Source organism: Nanorana parkeri, unplaced genomic scaffold (genome assembly GCF_000935625.1).
Source record: "Nanorana parkeri isolate BGI_ZX_2015 unplaced genomic scaffold, ASM93562v1 scaffold1167, whole genome shotgun sequence".
Classification (NCBI taxonomy): Eukaryota; Metazoa; Chordata; class Amphibia; order Anura; family Dicroglossidae; genus Nanorana; species Nanorana parkeri.
This window is the reverse complement of record NW_017307435.1, coordinates 391,836-409,411: the sequence shown is the minus strand read 5'-3', so window position 1 is coordinate 409,411 and position 17,576 is coordinate 391,836. Positions and strand designations below refer to the sequence as shown.

Here is a 17,576-nt window from a genome sequence, read left to right as displayed (position 1 = left end):
GGGGGGGGGAGAAGCAGACAGAAGTTTTAACCCTTTCTTACTGGATCAAAAAAAAGTTTTGAGTTCTTCTTTACAAACCCCTTAATTCTAATACCTCTTGTCAAAGCTGTATTGCTGCCAGTCCCATTTGTACATTTGTCCAGTTGGCCAAATCCATTCCGGGATTGGATCAGTGTGTATTGTTGAGGCCCTGTGAATTCTAGAAATGATTAGCGTTTCCTAAAACAAAACTTGTAGCGTGAGAACCATATGAACAGATTACGTGTAGATACACAGATAGCAGTGTAGCAGGGTCACTGTAGAGAAATTAAGGGAGAAGTGCTGGAAATCTACAGAGGCTCGGCAGTACATTAAGCATTTACAGTTTATGATCCTCCTTGTGCTGCCCCTTTTTATGAGGTCACCTCCTTCCCTAATTGCTTTACCCTAGAAGCCCTAGTCTGTCACACAATGCTGTCTGTATCCTACAATGTCTACATAGTTGAGCAATATACTTCTCTTTTTCTGTAAAAGTGTGACGTCTGGAGGAATTTCCCTGCTGCAATTCTGAGTATATGAACTTTGTTCTTGGAGGGGATAGGGATTTATGGTTCGGGGTGAAGCGTTCTTCTTTCAGTGGTTTGTGATCAAGAAATTTCAGGGTTTAACTTGTGTTACGCAGCCTGTGGTGAGCCTGGGATAGGCCTCCTGTCAGCGTGCACACACTAGTTGGAGGCTTGTACAAGTATCAGAGTACATATAAAGAAAACTTTGGTACATCTCTCCTTTTTGCCATGGGCAAAGTAAATAGGAAACCGCTTGTAAGGAGATGAAATCCGGTTTCAGTTCTGCTTGAGCGCCAACTCGTGAAGATGACAAAGCAAAACGTCCGCTAAAATTCATAGGTTCTGATTTGTACCCAGACTCTGTGTTCAGTGTCACAGTACTGTTAGTCTTGTGAATCTGTACTGTACCGGAGTAATTAAATACCCCATTCATAGGATGCTAGCCATGGTGCCACCTTAGAGACCTGCCTATCCCTTAACCTCCCTGGCGGTCTGATTATGCAGGATTTTGGCATGCCAAAGCGGTACATTGTTTTTCATGGCAATTTGTTGTTTTATATTGCAGGCCTGTAATTCTTAGTAAATCTTGGGAATAACTCACCTAAATCTGTCCAAACAAGAGTCCAGTAGACATCCCGGGTATGAAAGTTTGAAACACAAAATCATAAAATATAATAAAAAAAATTAAAAAAATGGTCCAGTAAATGGGAATTCTGTGGGCGCTGCCTGATCTGTACCACAGTCAATAGAGTACAGTAAAAGTGCAGGCGGGGCACTGGACAAAGCTCTAGGGACAAAATTGAAGTGAAATAGTTTGATGCATATATGTAATTATAGCAGATAACATTGTATTGTGTGTATTCTGTGTAAATGTTGCCATTGCATGCCAAAGCGGTACATTGTTTTTCATGGCAATTTGTTGTTTTATATTGCAGGCCTGTAATTCTTAGTAAATCTTGGGAATAACTCACCTAAATCTGTCCAAACAAGAGTCCAGTAGACATCCCGGGTATGAAAGTTTGAAACACAAAATCATAAAATATAATAAAAAAAATTAAAAAAATGGTCCAGTAAATGGGAATTCTGTGGGCGCTGCCTGATCTGTACCACAGTCAATAGAGTACAGTAAAAGTGCAGGCGGGGCACTGGACAAAGCTCTAGGGACAAAATTGAAGTGAAATAGTTTGATGCATATATGTAATTATAGCAGATAACATTGTATTGTGTGTATTCTGTGTAAATGTTGCCATGTTTTGCACTTTTGAATTTCCCGCCGGCTCTGCCCCCCGCTGTGACGCCCGAAAACTAAACTGAATGCCGGCATTGGCCGGGCGCACACAGAGGACACCACGGGCTCGCAGGGACAAGGTAAGTGACACTTTAGCGCAATCCCGAGTGTGGCTCGGGGGTTACCGCTCTTGGTACTGAAATTTAACCCCAAGCCACACTCGGGAATACCACCAGATTAAAGGCCATCTACCTTTTGTACTGCAAGGGTTAAGTGTTTATGTCTAGGGGCTGGAATAAAGTAGACTCGCTTACCTGATCACCGTTTTCCCAGCAGTCAGTGCTCTCCTCTTCTCCCCCTCCGCTCCAGATGGTGGAATTGCCCGCGGTGCCCTCTCATCTAATACAGGCCTATGAAAGCTGCATTAGATGTGATGTCAGCGATCCTGATGTTACTGTCACTACTTTCTTAGAAATGTGAAAGGTACCCCTCTCTCAAAACCAGTTAATGCTTACCTGTCCCAGTGCCGGTGCTACGGTACTTCTCAGTTTCAGGGAGCTTGCTCAAAGATCTTCTGCGTGCGATCCTTTGCAGGGTATTGAATGATGGTGTTCCCTGCTGTGGGTTGCGGTCCCTTCCACCATCCTCTATTGTAGCGGCTGTGAATGGCAAAGGCGAGCACATGTTTCTCTCCATACACCTTTCCTTGTGCTTTGCATTGAGCTGCTTTTTTGATGTTTTGCTTTTTAAATTGCAGGCTTTATTTGCGATGAGTAAGCATTATTGTTGTCAGCATGTTTTTGCGCTGTTAAAGTGATGTCAATTTTTGTTTTGCAGGTGGTGTTCCTCAGAGTGCTCCACCAATCCCTTCAGCCTCCTCCCACTTCCACTTCTCGTCTCTAGACTCCCCTAATGAGGATGCTCACGTCTCTCGTTTCTCTGGAAGCTCCACAGCACAGTCTAGCCGCGAATCCTTGAACGATATTGGTGAACGCAAGCAGATGCCCTCAGAACCTGAAGACTTACACTCAGAATGGCGCCGCAGCGCAGACTTCATGTCTTCTCGAAACACAGTTGGCCATGGCACCCATGGCCTCCAGAAGCATAAATCTGATCTCATGCTTCCAGTATTCTCAATGCCTGGAATGTATGGAGATCCCCACAGTCCTTTTTCTGTGTCTCCTCTTCCAGGACGCGGAGGCTTGCTCAATATGCCCATCTCCCCAGCCTTGTCTTTGACTCCAACAGTCTTTTCTTACAGTCCTTCACCTGGACTGAGCCCAGCGTTTCAGAGCGGCAGCTGCTTTAACTTTAACCCCGAAGAGATGAAACACTACCTGCAGGCCCAGGCTTGCTCTGTATTTAACTACCACCTAAGTCCACGGACTTTACCAAGAATGCCCAGCTTCATGATGCCACCACCCCATCGCCCTTATCCTCCTGAAGAGCAGCCAGCATTCCCTATTAAGCTGCAGCCTCCTCCAATGGGAAGGAAGAGTAGGGAGCAGCGTCCTGAGGATATGAGGTCTCTTCCTCCGCAAGCTCCCCTACCACCCGTGAAATTGGAGCCAGTGTCTGACGATGAAGCCATCTCTGAGGATGAAGCCGAATTTTCAGACAAAGATGATTTTGAGAGCGATGACGAGAAACCGTTTTCAAGGCCAGATGCTGAGAGGGAAAAGCATACATTTGTCAAACCCGCTGCCCCTTCCTGGCCAAATTTCCCCACCGTTTCACCTCAAGTCAACTACCCTAAGGAGGGTACAGAACAACCAGCTGAGGCTGCAGACAAGGCAGCAGTTAAGAACATTACTAGTGATGCTGTTGTGGCAGAAAAAAAGGAGGACTCTTTGCCACCAAAATTCCGCCTTAAGCGCCTCTGGAATGAGGAACGACAGGGAGAGGGCGTTGAGGAACGAGAGTGCCGAAAAGTCAGCTGCATCATCAGTGGCTTGCGTGTTACTGACCTGCCCGCAGAAACAAAGGCTGTAGCTGCCACTGACTCCTAGTACTGGAACATGTCATTTTAATTTTTTATTTGTAATCTCAATGTAGAATTGCTGCAGAAAGGTTGAGGTTAAAGGTTTGGTTGTATTATTCCTGGACTTCTCTGACATTGCAGGTGATGCTTAAGTATGTACATTATTTTCTTTTTTTTTCTTTTAGAGTTTTCAAGGGGAAAGATTACCACTCACAGTGGGAGGGGGTCAGGATTGTACTCAACAGCCCATATCTATGTGTTTGCCTGCTAGATGGGGTACATTTTAAAAAGGAAGAAAAAAACTTTTACATTGGTTTGTTGTGGTGAATATTCAGTTCAATAATTATCTTAACCTAATAGTATCCAATTCAGAGTGGAGTTATTTTGCACTCTTGATTCTTCTTTTTTTTTTTCAGTTTTGGAAATGGGTTTGTGTTCCCAACACTCCCTATTTTTTTAATTCTCTCAATGTAATTTTTTACATTTTGTAAAATCTTTTTTTACTTTTGTTCCCCCCCACCTTTTTAAAAGGTGCATTTGGTGTAAACCTGACACTACAACATAGCTTGTAGGGGCTGCAGAACAGGGTGGGATTAGGAGCAAGTTCAGTCTATATGCCCCCCTGTGATGTCATGAATAATATAGATATCTATATATATTTTTTTACTGGACAGAGTCACTCTTTTTACGCGTCGCAAAGCTTAAGACAGCAGTACTTCACTAAACTTCTCAAACGATTGTACTACCTTTTCAGCCAGGCCAATCAGAATGGGGAAAAGTTGCGTTGTGCTTGCCTAGCATTTTATTGAGGTTTGTGTCAGTTTTAAATGCTCCTCAAGTTGTAATTCACGACCAAGGAACGTCAGGATGTGTAACTTGTGGTTTGGTGACCTACAGGAAGCAGACTTGAGAGCATACAGGAAGTCGAGGGATGTTTAAACAAAAAGGCTCGTAAGTTGCTGGCCATAGTCACTTTGTCCGCTGCCTCCTTTTTAGCAGAAGTCCGCTTGTGTTTCCTCTTTATGACGCTCGTAACATTCCTGTTAAGTCCCAACCAGAAACCAAAGCTTTAAATATTGAAACTCCTACAGAGGCTATCTGTAGCGTATCGCGTCACATAACTCATCAGGGATCCCCTTGTAGAAGTATTTGCAGAGTGATTATCCTAAACACTGTGCTTACAGAACCGAAGTTTGAATAAGGTTCTAGAAATCTCGTATTTTTGCTGCTGCATATTGTAGTTCTGCTATTTTTACCCTAAAAGCCTCTGCTTATTGAGGGCCGGTATGGGTGACTCGCAGTGCCGTTAATTATCCGTTGATGCCAGTTTCTGTACCTAGCAAGTATTTAGACTTTGTAAAACAGAAAATAACAAATGATAGTCCAGGACTGCTCAGAGTTCTAGTTTTGTGGTAAGCCATCAGGTGGAAGAGGTGGCCACACTCTTGAGCACTATTACACCATCCTAATGTTAAAGTGACGGTCACCAGAATATGAATCAAAATGCAAGACACTTTGCAGCCCCAAGGTCACCCTCTTGAAGAGCTACACTGGCCGAAGATTCTTCGTGTTCACAAATATAAACACACCGGGCTTGTATATGTTGATGTCCAGCCGCAGTTCATTCACCATATCTGAAGGCCTATAATACAAGCCTTTATAGACATTTTAGAAGTTTTAGATCTGAAGTTCCATTGAGTGCTGAATCTGATGGGTATTCGTCTGTAAGGAGTTCAGTCATCTCACCCAGTAAAAATCTGAGTAGTAAATGAAACGCAACTGGACATGCTGATAATTCTTCAACTTTAACCACTTATCCAGGTTGTCTCTTTAGTTTGTCAGCCCCTGGCCTTTAAGCCCTTATGACTTTTCCACTCTGTTATCCAGTTACTGGAATGTCATGCGCTTGAGGCAGGTATTAGCTGGAGTACATCATTCAAGGTGTGATTTGTTAAACATGAACCTTCTTCAGGCATGTGTAGCATATAATGTTAGTCATGGATCTTTAAAAGGCAAAGTTCAGTAAGGATGAGCAATAACTCTGTCATTGCTCCGTGTCCTCTAAACTAACCATAAATGATTGTTGGTTTCTCTTAAGTGTTTTATTTGAGAGCCTTAATCATGTGACACACAAGCAAGGCATGATTATGATATTCCCAACCATTTTTTGTTGTCTGTGCTCGGTGAGATCTTGTTTACTCTAAATGGAAAGAGAGCTTGCTGTCACCTAGATTAATTTCTTTTGTTGTAGTGAGATCTGACGGTGGTGAGTAAGATGCTTCAAGCGATGATCTGGCCTTTGTAGTTGGACTTGTTTTAATGTGAATCAGTTTGATGGGAAGTACGGACTTAAGAAAACACACTTTCTTATGATGTGCTCCCACCCCTTCCCCAGCTAGGTGTACTCCCCGATCTGTGGTTCTTCCTTGCTTCACACATGTGACCAATGTTATGTCTAAGTGGCCATTTTCCATGCCCAGTCACAGAGGAGAGGGGACAGTGAAGTCATCCATCTGGTCAATCTCAAAGACCCCGTTCACACCGGGGCGCTTCGGTCGCACGGATCTGCCGACATGAATGATCCCATACATTGCTATGGGGACCGTTTATCCGACCGCGCACGATGCGAAACCCCCTCCAAGCTGCTCCCTGCACTATTTTTGCCGCACTCATGTGTATGGAAACCGCAATCGGTGCGGTTTCCATACAGCTTTCAATGGAACCGTGCTGATCAGCGAGGTTTTGGGCTTTTTTACTTGCGTTTCAGCGCTGAAAAGCAATTAAACTCCCAAAACCTCCCTGTTTTGAGATCAGCGCAGTAACCGCGCTGATCCCCCAACCGCCCTGGTGTATGAGCTCTTAACCAAGTGCAAGCTCCTGCTGGAGCAGATGGGGAACATGGGTTGGTCCGTATACCTTGTTGGAGGGGGAAGGACTGTCAGATAGTCAATCAGTGTTGGTATCCCTAACTAATCCTTAATTTCAAAGGATTTATTGGTTTAGAAGGAAAAACAAAAATTGATTTTTGTCCATTTTAAACATGTAGGATAAGGGTTTGATGGTTCAAAACAAGAAATGGTCACCAATAATCACGAATGTTACTTGTGTAAACATTTCCTCCCCATATTACTATATGCATTTTTTTTTTGCATAGTCTAATCTTACCATTTAGTTGCCATGTTATCTTAAATGAGGCTTAAATAAAAAAATTTCTCCAGGCTTTAAGTCTGCCTGCATTGAAACTGATTTTTTTTTTTGGTGTTTATAGGTAGTTAAGCACACATAATGCTGTGTGTTTTTTTCAATTGGAAAAACAAATTCACAGCGTATAAATGTGTCTGAGTCTTTTGATTTGGGTTATTATATTTGCTAGATTGCTAGCTCTGTGGTGTATAAAATGCATTCAATAAATGTAGCACCTAGCTGCGTGCACATTACTTTTCGGAATGAAGGTGTTCTTTAACTCCTGTGGAACTGAAGACCCCGTGATTTTCATAATCAATTGGCCGATTTTTTTTTTTTTTTTAATATTTTTTTTTTGATTAAAAAAAATGAAATCCCATCCTTTTAATTTAAAATAAAAATACACAAATGCAGTGACACAAACTTGGTTTACTTCAGAATAAAACTGCATGCACAATTTTTTGCAATCGTACTGCACTGGAACGCACGCCATTGCAATACCGTGCATTCCAGTATGGCTGATCACACTGTGGGTGGGAGGTGCGCTTTGAAATGAATGGCACTGCAATGCACCTCGCGCAGCAGAATTTCAGGCCTAAAATGACTTCCCCACTTTTTTATAATTGTATTGTAAGCACAGGGAGCTTGAATAGCTTCAGGCAGGGAATGACAGCTGCCCGTGGCAAGATTCCGCAGACGGCGACTGAATGTAAATACAGCAGGTAGTGGGCGGGTGCAATAGCAGGCTGGCTATTTATTGCACCCGCCCACTGCTTGCTCTGCCCTCCTCTCAGTGTGGAGAAAAGAGCTAGGGGATCCAACCAACTGATCAATAATGAGAATAGGTGACAACTATCGATTTATAATCGATCGGTTGGTTGCAGCCCTAAATATAACCCAGTAAGAGCAGGCACATGCATGTCTAAGGAGCCATATTTAGACCTTGGAAGCACATGACTGGATTTCCTGGTTGAATATTGTTTTTGACGATCTTGAAAAGGAAGCCATCTTTTTCTAAACCCTCTGTGCCGACATGCATAGTAGTATTCTCCCGCAGTCCATTGTATGCCAAGTGTATTGCATTTTGGGGATGTCCCCCTTGTCAAATCTTTTCACCAGGCCTGAGGTTGGAGTAAACAAACCAGGTACCAGGCACCATTGATGTTTGTCTCTGCAGATAAGGTGTTTTCTGGTCATTTTTTTTTTTAAATCTAGGATGGAGGAGTCAATAAAATTAAAAATCTACATTGTGGGCACCCCCTGCACTCTCTATCGGTTTCCTTTAAAGGATACATGTGCTGAGATATAGAGGCTGCCATTGCTGATCTTTCCTTTTGTAAAATGTCATTAGCCTGGCTCTTGTAATCTTGTAAGCACGGTAACTTTGGAGTTGCTATTCCGAAACAAGCATGCAGATGGAGCATGTGGGCTGAACGAACGAGAAAATACGAGCTTTGATCAAGGAAACTCTCACTATTGACTCTTTATTTTGTATTGTCACAGTGGCTGCTGACCTCTGAACAGAATCACCAAATGCAACGATCAGCTGATTGTTAGAAGTCGGGCAGAAGGGTGTCTGCAGCAGGCAGCACCCACGCAGCGAATTTTGGCCAGTTCATGAAGAACCAGATGAAATTCGCTGCATGTATAACTTACTTTAATCTGGGTGTGTTTTAGCATAACACTATCTGGCTTTAATCATTTCCATTTGACATTTTCTCTAGGATGTCAGCAATGGACTTGCCCACATTACTCAAAATGGGTTTCCTTTGTCTGACCATTGACGCAGCAGTGCCCATAAAGCACCACTTTCTGTAAGGGAGCTGTACAGTGCTGGGGTGCACCAGCAGATGGAGCTGTTCATGAAAACCTTAATTACTCCTAGCGGCCCCAGTAAAACCCATAAACTGCAGGTCCTCAATGCCGAGAAGGTTCTCCTGCTATATTTTATTAAAACTTTTTTTTTTTTTTTTTTTATGCTCCTTTGTTATTGAAAGGTCAATGAGCACAAAAAGAAATGGGACACCTTCCCTGTGGGGCTGTCAGTATCTTCAGCATCTTTAATTCCCCAGAGTGATTTCAGTTTCCTACTGTCATATCCAAGAATGCCGTCTAACCAGTTGCCCAGGCTGTAAACGCCTAGTAGCACGCTCTGCTTAATCCCTTGCAAACTGAAGAGTTTTCCTGTGGATGTGACTTTGATCTTTGAGTCATAAGTTCACTTTAAGTCTGTTCCAGCAACTTGTTACCCTGCAAATCTGGATTAGTTTTTCTCTTTTTTTGTAAGAATACAAAGCTTGAAACCATGTACGTACGTACGTACATGTAACAAATACATTCTGACCTGATCTAAGAAGCAGAAGGTAAAGTAGCTTTGGCCATGCAGGGTTCATTTATATACCAGTCTATTAACACCTCTTCTGCTTCCGTGTGTGTACTGTACTGTTGACATATGTTTTACTATCCTAAGTAAAGGGAAAACAGGTGGCTGTCCTCTATTACAGATGCTTTGTTTTCTCTTTGGAAATCAAAGTCGTGTTTTATGTTCTTGTGCTCGAAGGGATTGCCCAGTCATTGCTTGGTGGAGTAAATCCCTTATGAGAGCCACTGAGTGGGAGCTTAGTGTTCAAAGCCATATTTTTCTGGCCGATGGCTATTGCTTCCACTCCATCCAGGTAGGTTGATGTCACTAGTCAACCACCCCCCCCTCTCCTCCACCGGCGTAAGGCAGCTCACCCCTCCTCCATCGACGTAAGGCAGAGCTCCCCTCCATCGGCGTAAGGCAGGGCTCCCCTCCATCGGCAGCATGTATGTTTGCACTGCCTGTGACCGTCTAGAAGTCTAGTTTTGATTTCTTAACATGAATGCATTTTTGTAAGTGGCTGGTAGTGATTTAAACTGTAGCTCAAATATTTTGGACCTCTTGATAACATACCATAGGTGGCATTGGTTTCTGGTTTAGTTTTTTTGGGAGAAAATAATTTGGTTATTTGACATGAAATGGAAATGTGCAGCTTTTTTGCTTGTTAGCTGACTAAACTGCTCAGGTTTTGGAGATGGTTTTTTTTTTTTTTTTTCTTCAACCAGTATAGACCAGAATAACATTTTTGCTTGCTTTAACGAATGGTCCATGGGGTATTTTCCATCTTTCCATCAAGTTCATAGAATGAAAACAACAATGGGTTGAAAACATGGCTGCCCTCTATTGTGCGTAGGAAATAGGTTTCCTTCCTGTGGCATGTTTGCAAGGACTGTTTCTTCAAAGTGGCAAAAGTACCAACAAAAAGAACAAATTGTATGCATGGCTCGGCTGTTTGGACAAACTTTGTGTTCTGCTCAAGTATTACAAGTACTGCTGTGTTAACCTTTGAAGCAAATCCCCAATGACATCACTTCGATTTTTTTGTTTTTGTATTTTTTTTTCTTTTTTATAGGGAATGTAACTCCTTTTGTTTTCCCAAATCTCACAAACTATTTGCAAACAAAGGAAGGAAAATAAAAATTAGACCCTTTAGCCAATGGGATTTTTTGAGTTGGCTGAAACCGTTGACCTCTAGTGGTAGGATGGAGTATTTAACAGAAAGCTTGATGACCCTTTCTCTTTTCCCAAGTGCCAGGTATAAGTAGATGCTGCTTTTTTGACAGGTGTAGCTTGTTATTTGTATAATAACATGTTGTTTTTTTTATTTTTATTTTTAGTTCAACTTGATATTAACATTTAAGTTATATATTTACACTTTTTTTTTTTTTTTCTAAATGAGGAGGGGCTTTAAAGCATCAGCCCTCTCTGTGTACAGAAGGTGGGACTTGCACTTCATCCTAACTTTTTTTGTATTCTTTTAGGAAGATCTCAGGGCCTTACTCACTGGACCAGCCAGTAATGGGCCAGGTTGTATTAAAGTGGGTGCGGGAGGACTCCGTGCCTGGAAGCAACCTTGTACTGAACAAAGAGACCCCTCAAGTGTTAAAAGTTGCTATTGCAACCGTTTAAAATGCTGATGGGCAATGTACCTAATACCCCTACTAAAACGGAAGGTGAAATTGCTTCATCTCCAGATAAGTGCCAAATATTTTAACTAAAAGGTTATGTAATGCATGGTAGCGCAACCTGTTCATTTGTTGTATGTATGGAATATTTTAACACTAAATGTACTCTCAGCTAAATGAAATGGAGGCATTGCATACAAGTATTACTATTTTTATAGCATAATCTTCTTGTTCCTTTTTTAAAAGACTCCCAGTTACCTGTCGGACCTAACTTTTGTTTTAAACTATGGTGGGTACAAAGTGGGATAGTCCGTGAAATGTTTGCCTTCCTTTTCTATCCCGAAGAAGAATTTAGTTGCAAGAGCCTGTTTAATGTCTTTTGCAATTTTTATGAAATTTTTATAAAATGTATTTTTTTTATATTCTTGGACCCGTCTCCAATGTGTCAAGCCCTGTAATGCCCATTGTTTTTTGGATAAAGTATAGTTTTAAAGTCGTAAGAGGCAAACTGTTTTATTTAGAATTTTTATGCTTGTAAGAAACCAAAAAAACCAAATCAATGTACAATGGCTCTTGACCAAATACTCCCAGCTTTTGGTTTTTATTACATTTCTTTCATTTCTAGAAGCCGAAAAACTAGTGTCCATTAATAGTATGAAAAGCAGGTTAGTATATGAGGGGATATTTATAACAGTGGCCTTGGCACATGGCCACTGATTTGGATTCTTCTCTTCTGCCAGTTGGGTTTTCGTAGTATTTCAGTGGGCTGTTGTAACTTTTTTAGAGCTGACCATAGATTTGCCACTGTTGCCATCAACTCTCAATCCAAGAAAAGATGCCTTAGAATTAAACAATCCACATCATTCTGCCAGCCACTGTTTGATTCACATGCTGGTTTTGTTCAACCAAACTACATTTGAGGAAATTGATGCAAACCAGTGTAATGCCAGACGAAAGGCACTTTTGATGTCCAACCCAATTTTGGTTGCTTTGTTTGATGGCAAAATTGGTGTGTACCAGTCATTTACACTAAATTGTGTAAGCAGATGGAAAGCGCTTCAAAACTGTCAAGTGTGTGACCAGCTAAAGTGATGTCCAGAACGACATCACCATCCAGGGTTGCTGCCATGCTAAGCTTCAGAAAGCGTTATACAATTAAAAACTGGTTTCCTAAATGATGGCTGTGGTTTAACTCAAAACCGAGCTAGGCCTGTCACTATGTAGGGGATCCTGGGTAGCAGCAATGAATGAATTGGCCCCATTGCCCTCAAACAATTCTGTATCAGACAGGGAGGCTATTTTAAGAATGTATTTTTTTTACAAGTGACTCCTACCGTACGTTGTGATTTTACGCACTTAAAGTGATATGTGATTGCAACTGCTGGCCATCACTCTGTTGGCAGCCTCCAAATTTCTTCCATGACAGGTTTTTTTGAAGCAGAGTTTGTGATGATAAAATATCTGTCTGTTTCATGTTCTGCCCACAAAACAACCTCACATCCTCCATGAAAAACTGGAATAAAATTCAACATGGAATACCCATCCCCTTACCGCCACCACCATCACCACAGCAGCTGCTTCGTGAGGTAGAGCCCCCTTGTGGCAGGCTGGCAGCATTACATCATTCACAAACATGCATGTATTGCCTCCAAACACTTAGCTGATTGTAATTCCAGCATCGCATTTGTATATTATTTTTTTTAAATTTTATTTCTAGAACTATCTTAGTGGTAAATGTGTTTGTTTTTTTTTTTCCTCTCCCCTTATTTTATGTTCTGGGTTGTTCAGCGTTTATACAGGGGAGATGACTAATATTGTTTGTCCGCCTCCCTCACCAGATTGAGGTGGGCGTCTTGTGTACATAACTGTATACTAGCTGATCTGTGCAGTGCCTTTAGACGTTCCAATTTCTATAAAGTCTTCAAAAAAAAAAACACAACTTTTTGGCATATATATTATATATATGATGTAATGTTATATAGAAATATATGTATAATATACATATTTTTCCCAGGGGTATGTGATAGCTCTGTATTTTGTATAAAATTTGAAAGTTTAAGTATTTTACCTCAAATTTTATGATTTAAAAAAGTAAATAAAAGTTCCCTTTTAATTAAGAATGTGTTTTTGTGTGTTTTTAGAAGTTGATTTGAGAAGTTTGGTTTTTTTCTTAAGGCTTGTGTATACATAGGTATTGCTTGTGCAAGTCAATATAAATAAAAATGACTTGGATCAGGAAAGGAGCAGCACAGACTAAATTGTAATGCAAGCTAAATGCATGAATGTACCTGCATACACCATATGGCCACTGTTTGTGGACACCTGACCGTCACACTTATACGAGCTCTCCATCAGTCCTGTTGCTTTAGTAAAGCAAAACATTTTTTTTTGTATTTTTGAACATTTCAGTTTTGTAGAAACAGAATTGTGATTTCATACAAAAGAATCTGTAATCGCTAAGCGTTGGGAGGAGGTATTTCAAAACCGCTGCTACCATTTTCGATTGGTGTTCGTCACTGCTCACTAAGATTATGATTCCCATCATGCACTTGAAATGAGTGTACCGAATGGGTCGGACTTTGGACATGTATGTGGCACCGTTATAGTGGCTGTTACAGACCAGGAGTCAGACTCCCAGGTCTGCCCACTAGAATGTGTTTTTATTGTTTAAGAAACTTATACATTTTTACAAAGTTTGACTGATTCCCAATGAGTACATCCCTATGGGGGGGGGGAAACTTCTGCATGCCTTCCACTTTTCTAGGTGAGAGGCTCTGCAGCCAGGCTCCCCACCCCAGCGCAGCACTGTCAGTTCTCACACAGAGCAGCCATGCAAAATATGCTGCCCGGCACCAAGTGCTGACTTGGGGTGGGCGGCGGGTATGGACGTGAGGGAGCTCCATCCATAGGTGCATTGCTTATAGCTCCCTTGCGTGTCCTGTAGAGGTGCTTGGACTGGAGTGACATCACATTCTGACTCCAGACACCTACAGGCGACCATGGGAACTGTACAAGTAATGCACTTATGAATGGAGCTCCCTCACTGCACAGCAGCCCACACTGCCGTGCATTCTATAGCAGTGCAGCTTAGGTCACGACTTAATGACAGAGGACAAATGTGGTGCCTGAAGTTACACAATTTGAGAACCACTGTTCTAATAGAACCCCTAACATCTCCCTGCCCTCTAATGCAGACGATTAAGTACAGGATTGTGCTTAATCATTTTAGCCGGGCCTGTGACCATTCTGAAGCAGTAAGCACAGTGCTTCCTACCTAAGTGACCATAGAGCAGATCAGGGAATGGACGTTCCCTGGTCTTCTCCCACTCACCATCCTGACGCCTTTTTTGTGGTGGTCTGGGGCTCCCCAGAGTAGCAGCTGGAGGCATGATCTTAGTATAACCACTTCAGAAGATCAGGATGTGTATATACTAAGGTCCAAAAGTAGTTATAGAATTTAGATTTATAGATTACGTTACAGGGGTCAACTGTCGGGGTTGCCAGTGTGCTTATTTTAGCTCTCGACCCAACCTTTAAGCCCTCACATGGCCGGTAGCTGATCACATTTGCAGCACCTTGGCAAATGCAATCCAAATAGAAGCTAAGGTGGCACCTTCCTTGGCTGTAAGGGATAGGAGTTTGTAGTTCCACTTTAAACGTATAGTATAACATTACAAGAAGACCTGGATAGAATAGGGGAGTGGGCAACCTTATGGCAGATGAGGTTTAATGTCGATAAATGCAAGGTTATGCACTTTGGGATAAAAAACAAGCAAATGGGTTATACAATAATGGGTTTGCCGCTAGGGAAGTCTGAAATGGAGACAGATTTGGGGGTCACTGTAGACCCTAAACTCAATAATAGATTACAATGCCAGGTTGCGGTAAGCAAAGCTAGATGAGTCCTGTTCTGCATCAAGAAGGGAATGTTTTGCAGGGATAAGTCTATAATTTTGCCACTTTACACATCACTGGTTCGGCCTCACCTGGAGTATGCGGTGCAGTTTTGGGCACCGGTACACAGAGGGGATGTCCTTGAACTGGAGAAAGTCCAGCGAAGGGCGACCAAACTCATCAAGGGGATGGAGGACAAGAGCTATGAGACACTGTTACTAAATTTAAATATGTTCACGCTGGAATTAAGGAGATTAAGGGGGGGACATGATTTTCATGTACAAAATGTTCTATAGTCAGAGCGACATTAGCAACAAACTATTTACGACTAATTCCGTAACAAAGACTAGAGGCCACCACCTGAAACTGGTAGAAGAAAAAAATTCAAACGCAAGGGGCGAAAGGGGTTCTTCTCAGTTCGAGCTGTTAGGGCCTGGAACTCGTTGCCACAAGCAGTAATTTCAGCAAATAGTGTGGAATCATTCGAGAAGCTTTTGGATGATTTCCTGAGACGGTAACATACAGGGGTACAGGTACTCCTAATAATGAGATGACACACACACACACACACACACACACACACACACACACACACTCTTGGACTTGATGGACATGTGTCTTTATTCAGCCTCAAATACTATGTAACGTGAACCTGTACTGTAGCCCATACTTGGGGAAAACAGGTTCACTTTAAGGTAGGTCCTATAAGCTATGTGTATTTTTTTTCTGCCCAACCACCTGACATTCATATACCCTTTTTAACTGTTTGGTATGACTGAAACATAACTGCACATGTGGTGTTTTTATTCATTATTATGAATGCACCGATACGGATACTCAAACTCTCCTAAATGCTCCATTACTTACCCCCGATACTGGAACTTCTGGTCAGAGAGATTTTTCTCTGGCGGTACATTGAGGGAGCATGGAGCTGGATTCCAGGCCAATCAGGAAGCTGGGCGGCGGCCATTCTATTTGGCTGCCTCGATGCTTGTAATGTATGGCTTTACGGCCAAGTCTACACTGGAAAGCAGAAAACCTGTCTATGTAATGTGAACATACACACTGAGGGTTGACTGTGTGTTCTCCAACATGGTGCACTCTGAGTCTGATAGACTTCAACATTCCTCCTCAGATGAAAATGTCTGTAAAAACCTTTTATAGCAGACCTACTTTCAAACGTGAAGCTACTAGAAAACCTGCCCTGTCGGACAAAGTTATAGGTTTTCTTTATTTCCGCCCCGCCCCCTAGGAGCATGCACCTTTTCCTTTTAAGTCTCTGTTTTAGAAAGGTAAACCTTGTGTGAGCTCCAAGTTGCTTCACTTGGAGCTTACACAGGGCTGGGGACTCTCTCAATGCTGTTTTACAATGTTGGGCCAATAACCCTATTAGCTGTGAGAAAAGCGAGCAAGTAGCATGTTCCTCCATATCCAAAAGAAATGAGTATTCATACTTCCTTGAAAAATGACTTCAAACTTCCTAGGGGGTTGGGAATATTAAAGTAAACCTGTTGCTTTGCCCTGTATGGCAAAATGGGGATTGGATTAGACTTGTAAAGATGATAAACCCTTCTTTGTGAACACATCTAAGTCTGTATGTTCCAGGTAACCAGCTTTTACTGTCTTCCATAAAGGGGAACACCACCTCCATTTTACAGCCATGTGTGCAGTCGGATGGGGCAGCAGCAAAGGGTAGACAGCCTGATTTTGTTTGTACCGTCATAAATTCATACATATATACAATAAGTCTGAAGGTTCTCATTCACCCAGGTCATGGTATATCTGTAAAAAAATAAGTCAAGGCAACTGGACTTGCTGTATTTTTCTTGAAGACATTTCACTGGACTTCCTACCAAATTGAGAAAGCTGGTCGGATGTCCAGTGAAACGTCTTCAAGAAAAATACAGCAAGTCCAGTTGCCTTGACTTATTTTTTACAGATATGTATATATATCAACCACATCAGAAAGTCAGGGATTTCCAACTTGGAGGACCCACATGTTTCATTCTCAATGTGCCACACACTACTCAAAATGTAACCCCTGTGGTACTCTTGTTCCCAAGGTGAATATCCAGAAAACCACTCAATCTCCTCAACTCGCTGGTTTACCAATTCTTTCTTTGTGCCACACGGGAATCTGCCCTCAAATGATCTACATCTTCGATGTTTGGCCACCATAGTGTTCCTACCAGAATTTATATTGTACAGATAACCTTTTACCCTTTTACAGTCGCCTACTGGTTTTATCTACGTATTTTACAAATATTGGATGTCAACATATTTGACAAACCTCATATTGCAATTTTAAAGGTTTCATCAGTTAGGGGTCTGTTTTATAAAACAATCTAGAGCATTGGTTCTCAACTGGTGGATCGCGACACCGTGTTCAGTGGGTCGCCGTGTGCATTCCACTTTTCTAGGTGAGATTCTCCTCTGACTCCCCCTATTGCAGCACTGTCAGTTCTTGCGCCAAGTAGCCATTCAAAATATGCTGCCAGGTGCTAAGTGTGTCTTTGAGGTGGGAAGTGCTGGGGCTATGGCCAAGAGGGAGCTCACAACTCCCTCATGTGTCCTGTAGAGGTGCTTGGACCGGAGCGATGTCACATTGTGGCTCCCGGCACCTCTACAGGGCACGCAAGGGAGCTGTGCAAGCAATGCACATATGAATGGAGCTCCCTCACAGTGCAGCAGCCCGCTCTGGACCCCAGGCTGAGGATGAACTCCAGTTCTTGTAAGGTATGGAGACAGAGTGGATCTT

At 42.2% G+C, this 17,576-nt stretch overlaps 1 protein-coding gene across 1 annotated transcript in view; it reads left to right on the top strand.

The window, feature by feature from the left end:
- Positions 1 to 3,959, top strand: part of LOC108796767 (ETS translocation variant 3-like) — a 36,986-nt gene extending 33,027 nt beyond the window's left edge. Inside the window, exon 5 of the mRNA XM_018568284.1 lies at positions 2,611 to 3,959. Within this exon, the coding sequence (XP_018423786.1) occupies positions 2,611 to 3,782 (1,172 nt within the window). The 3' untranslated portion in view covers positions 3,783 to 3,959. The remainder of the gene's footprint in view (positions 1 to 2,610) is intronic.
- The last annotated feature ends 13,617 nt before the right edge of the window (positions 3,960 to 17,576 follow it).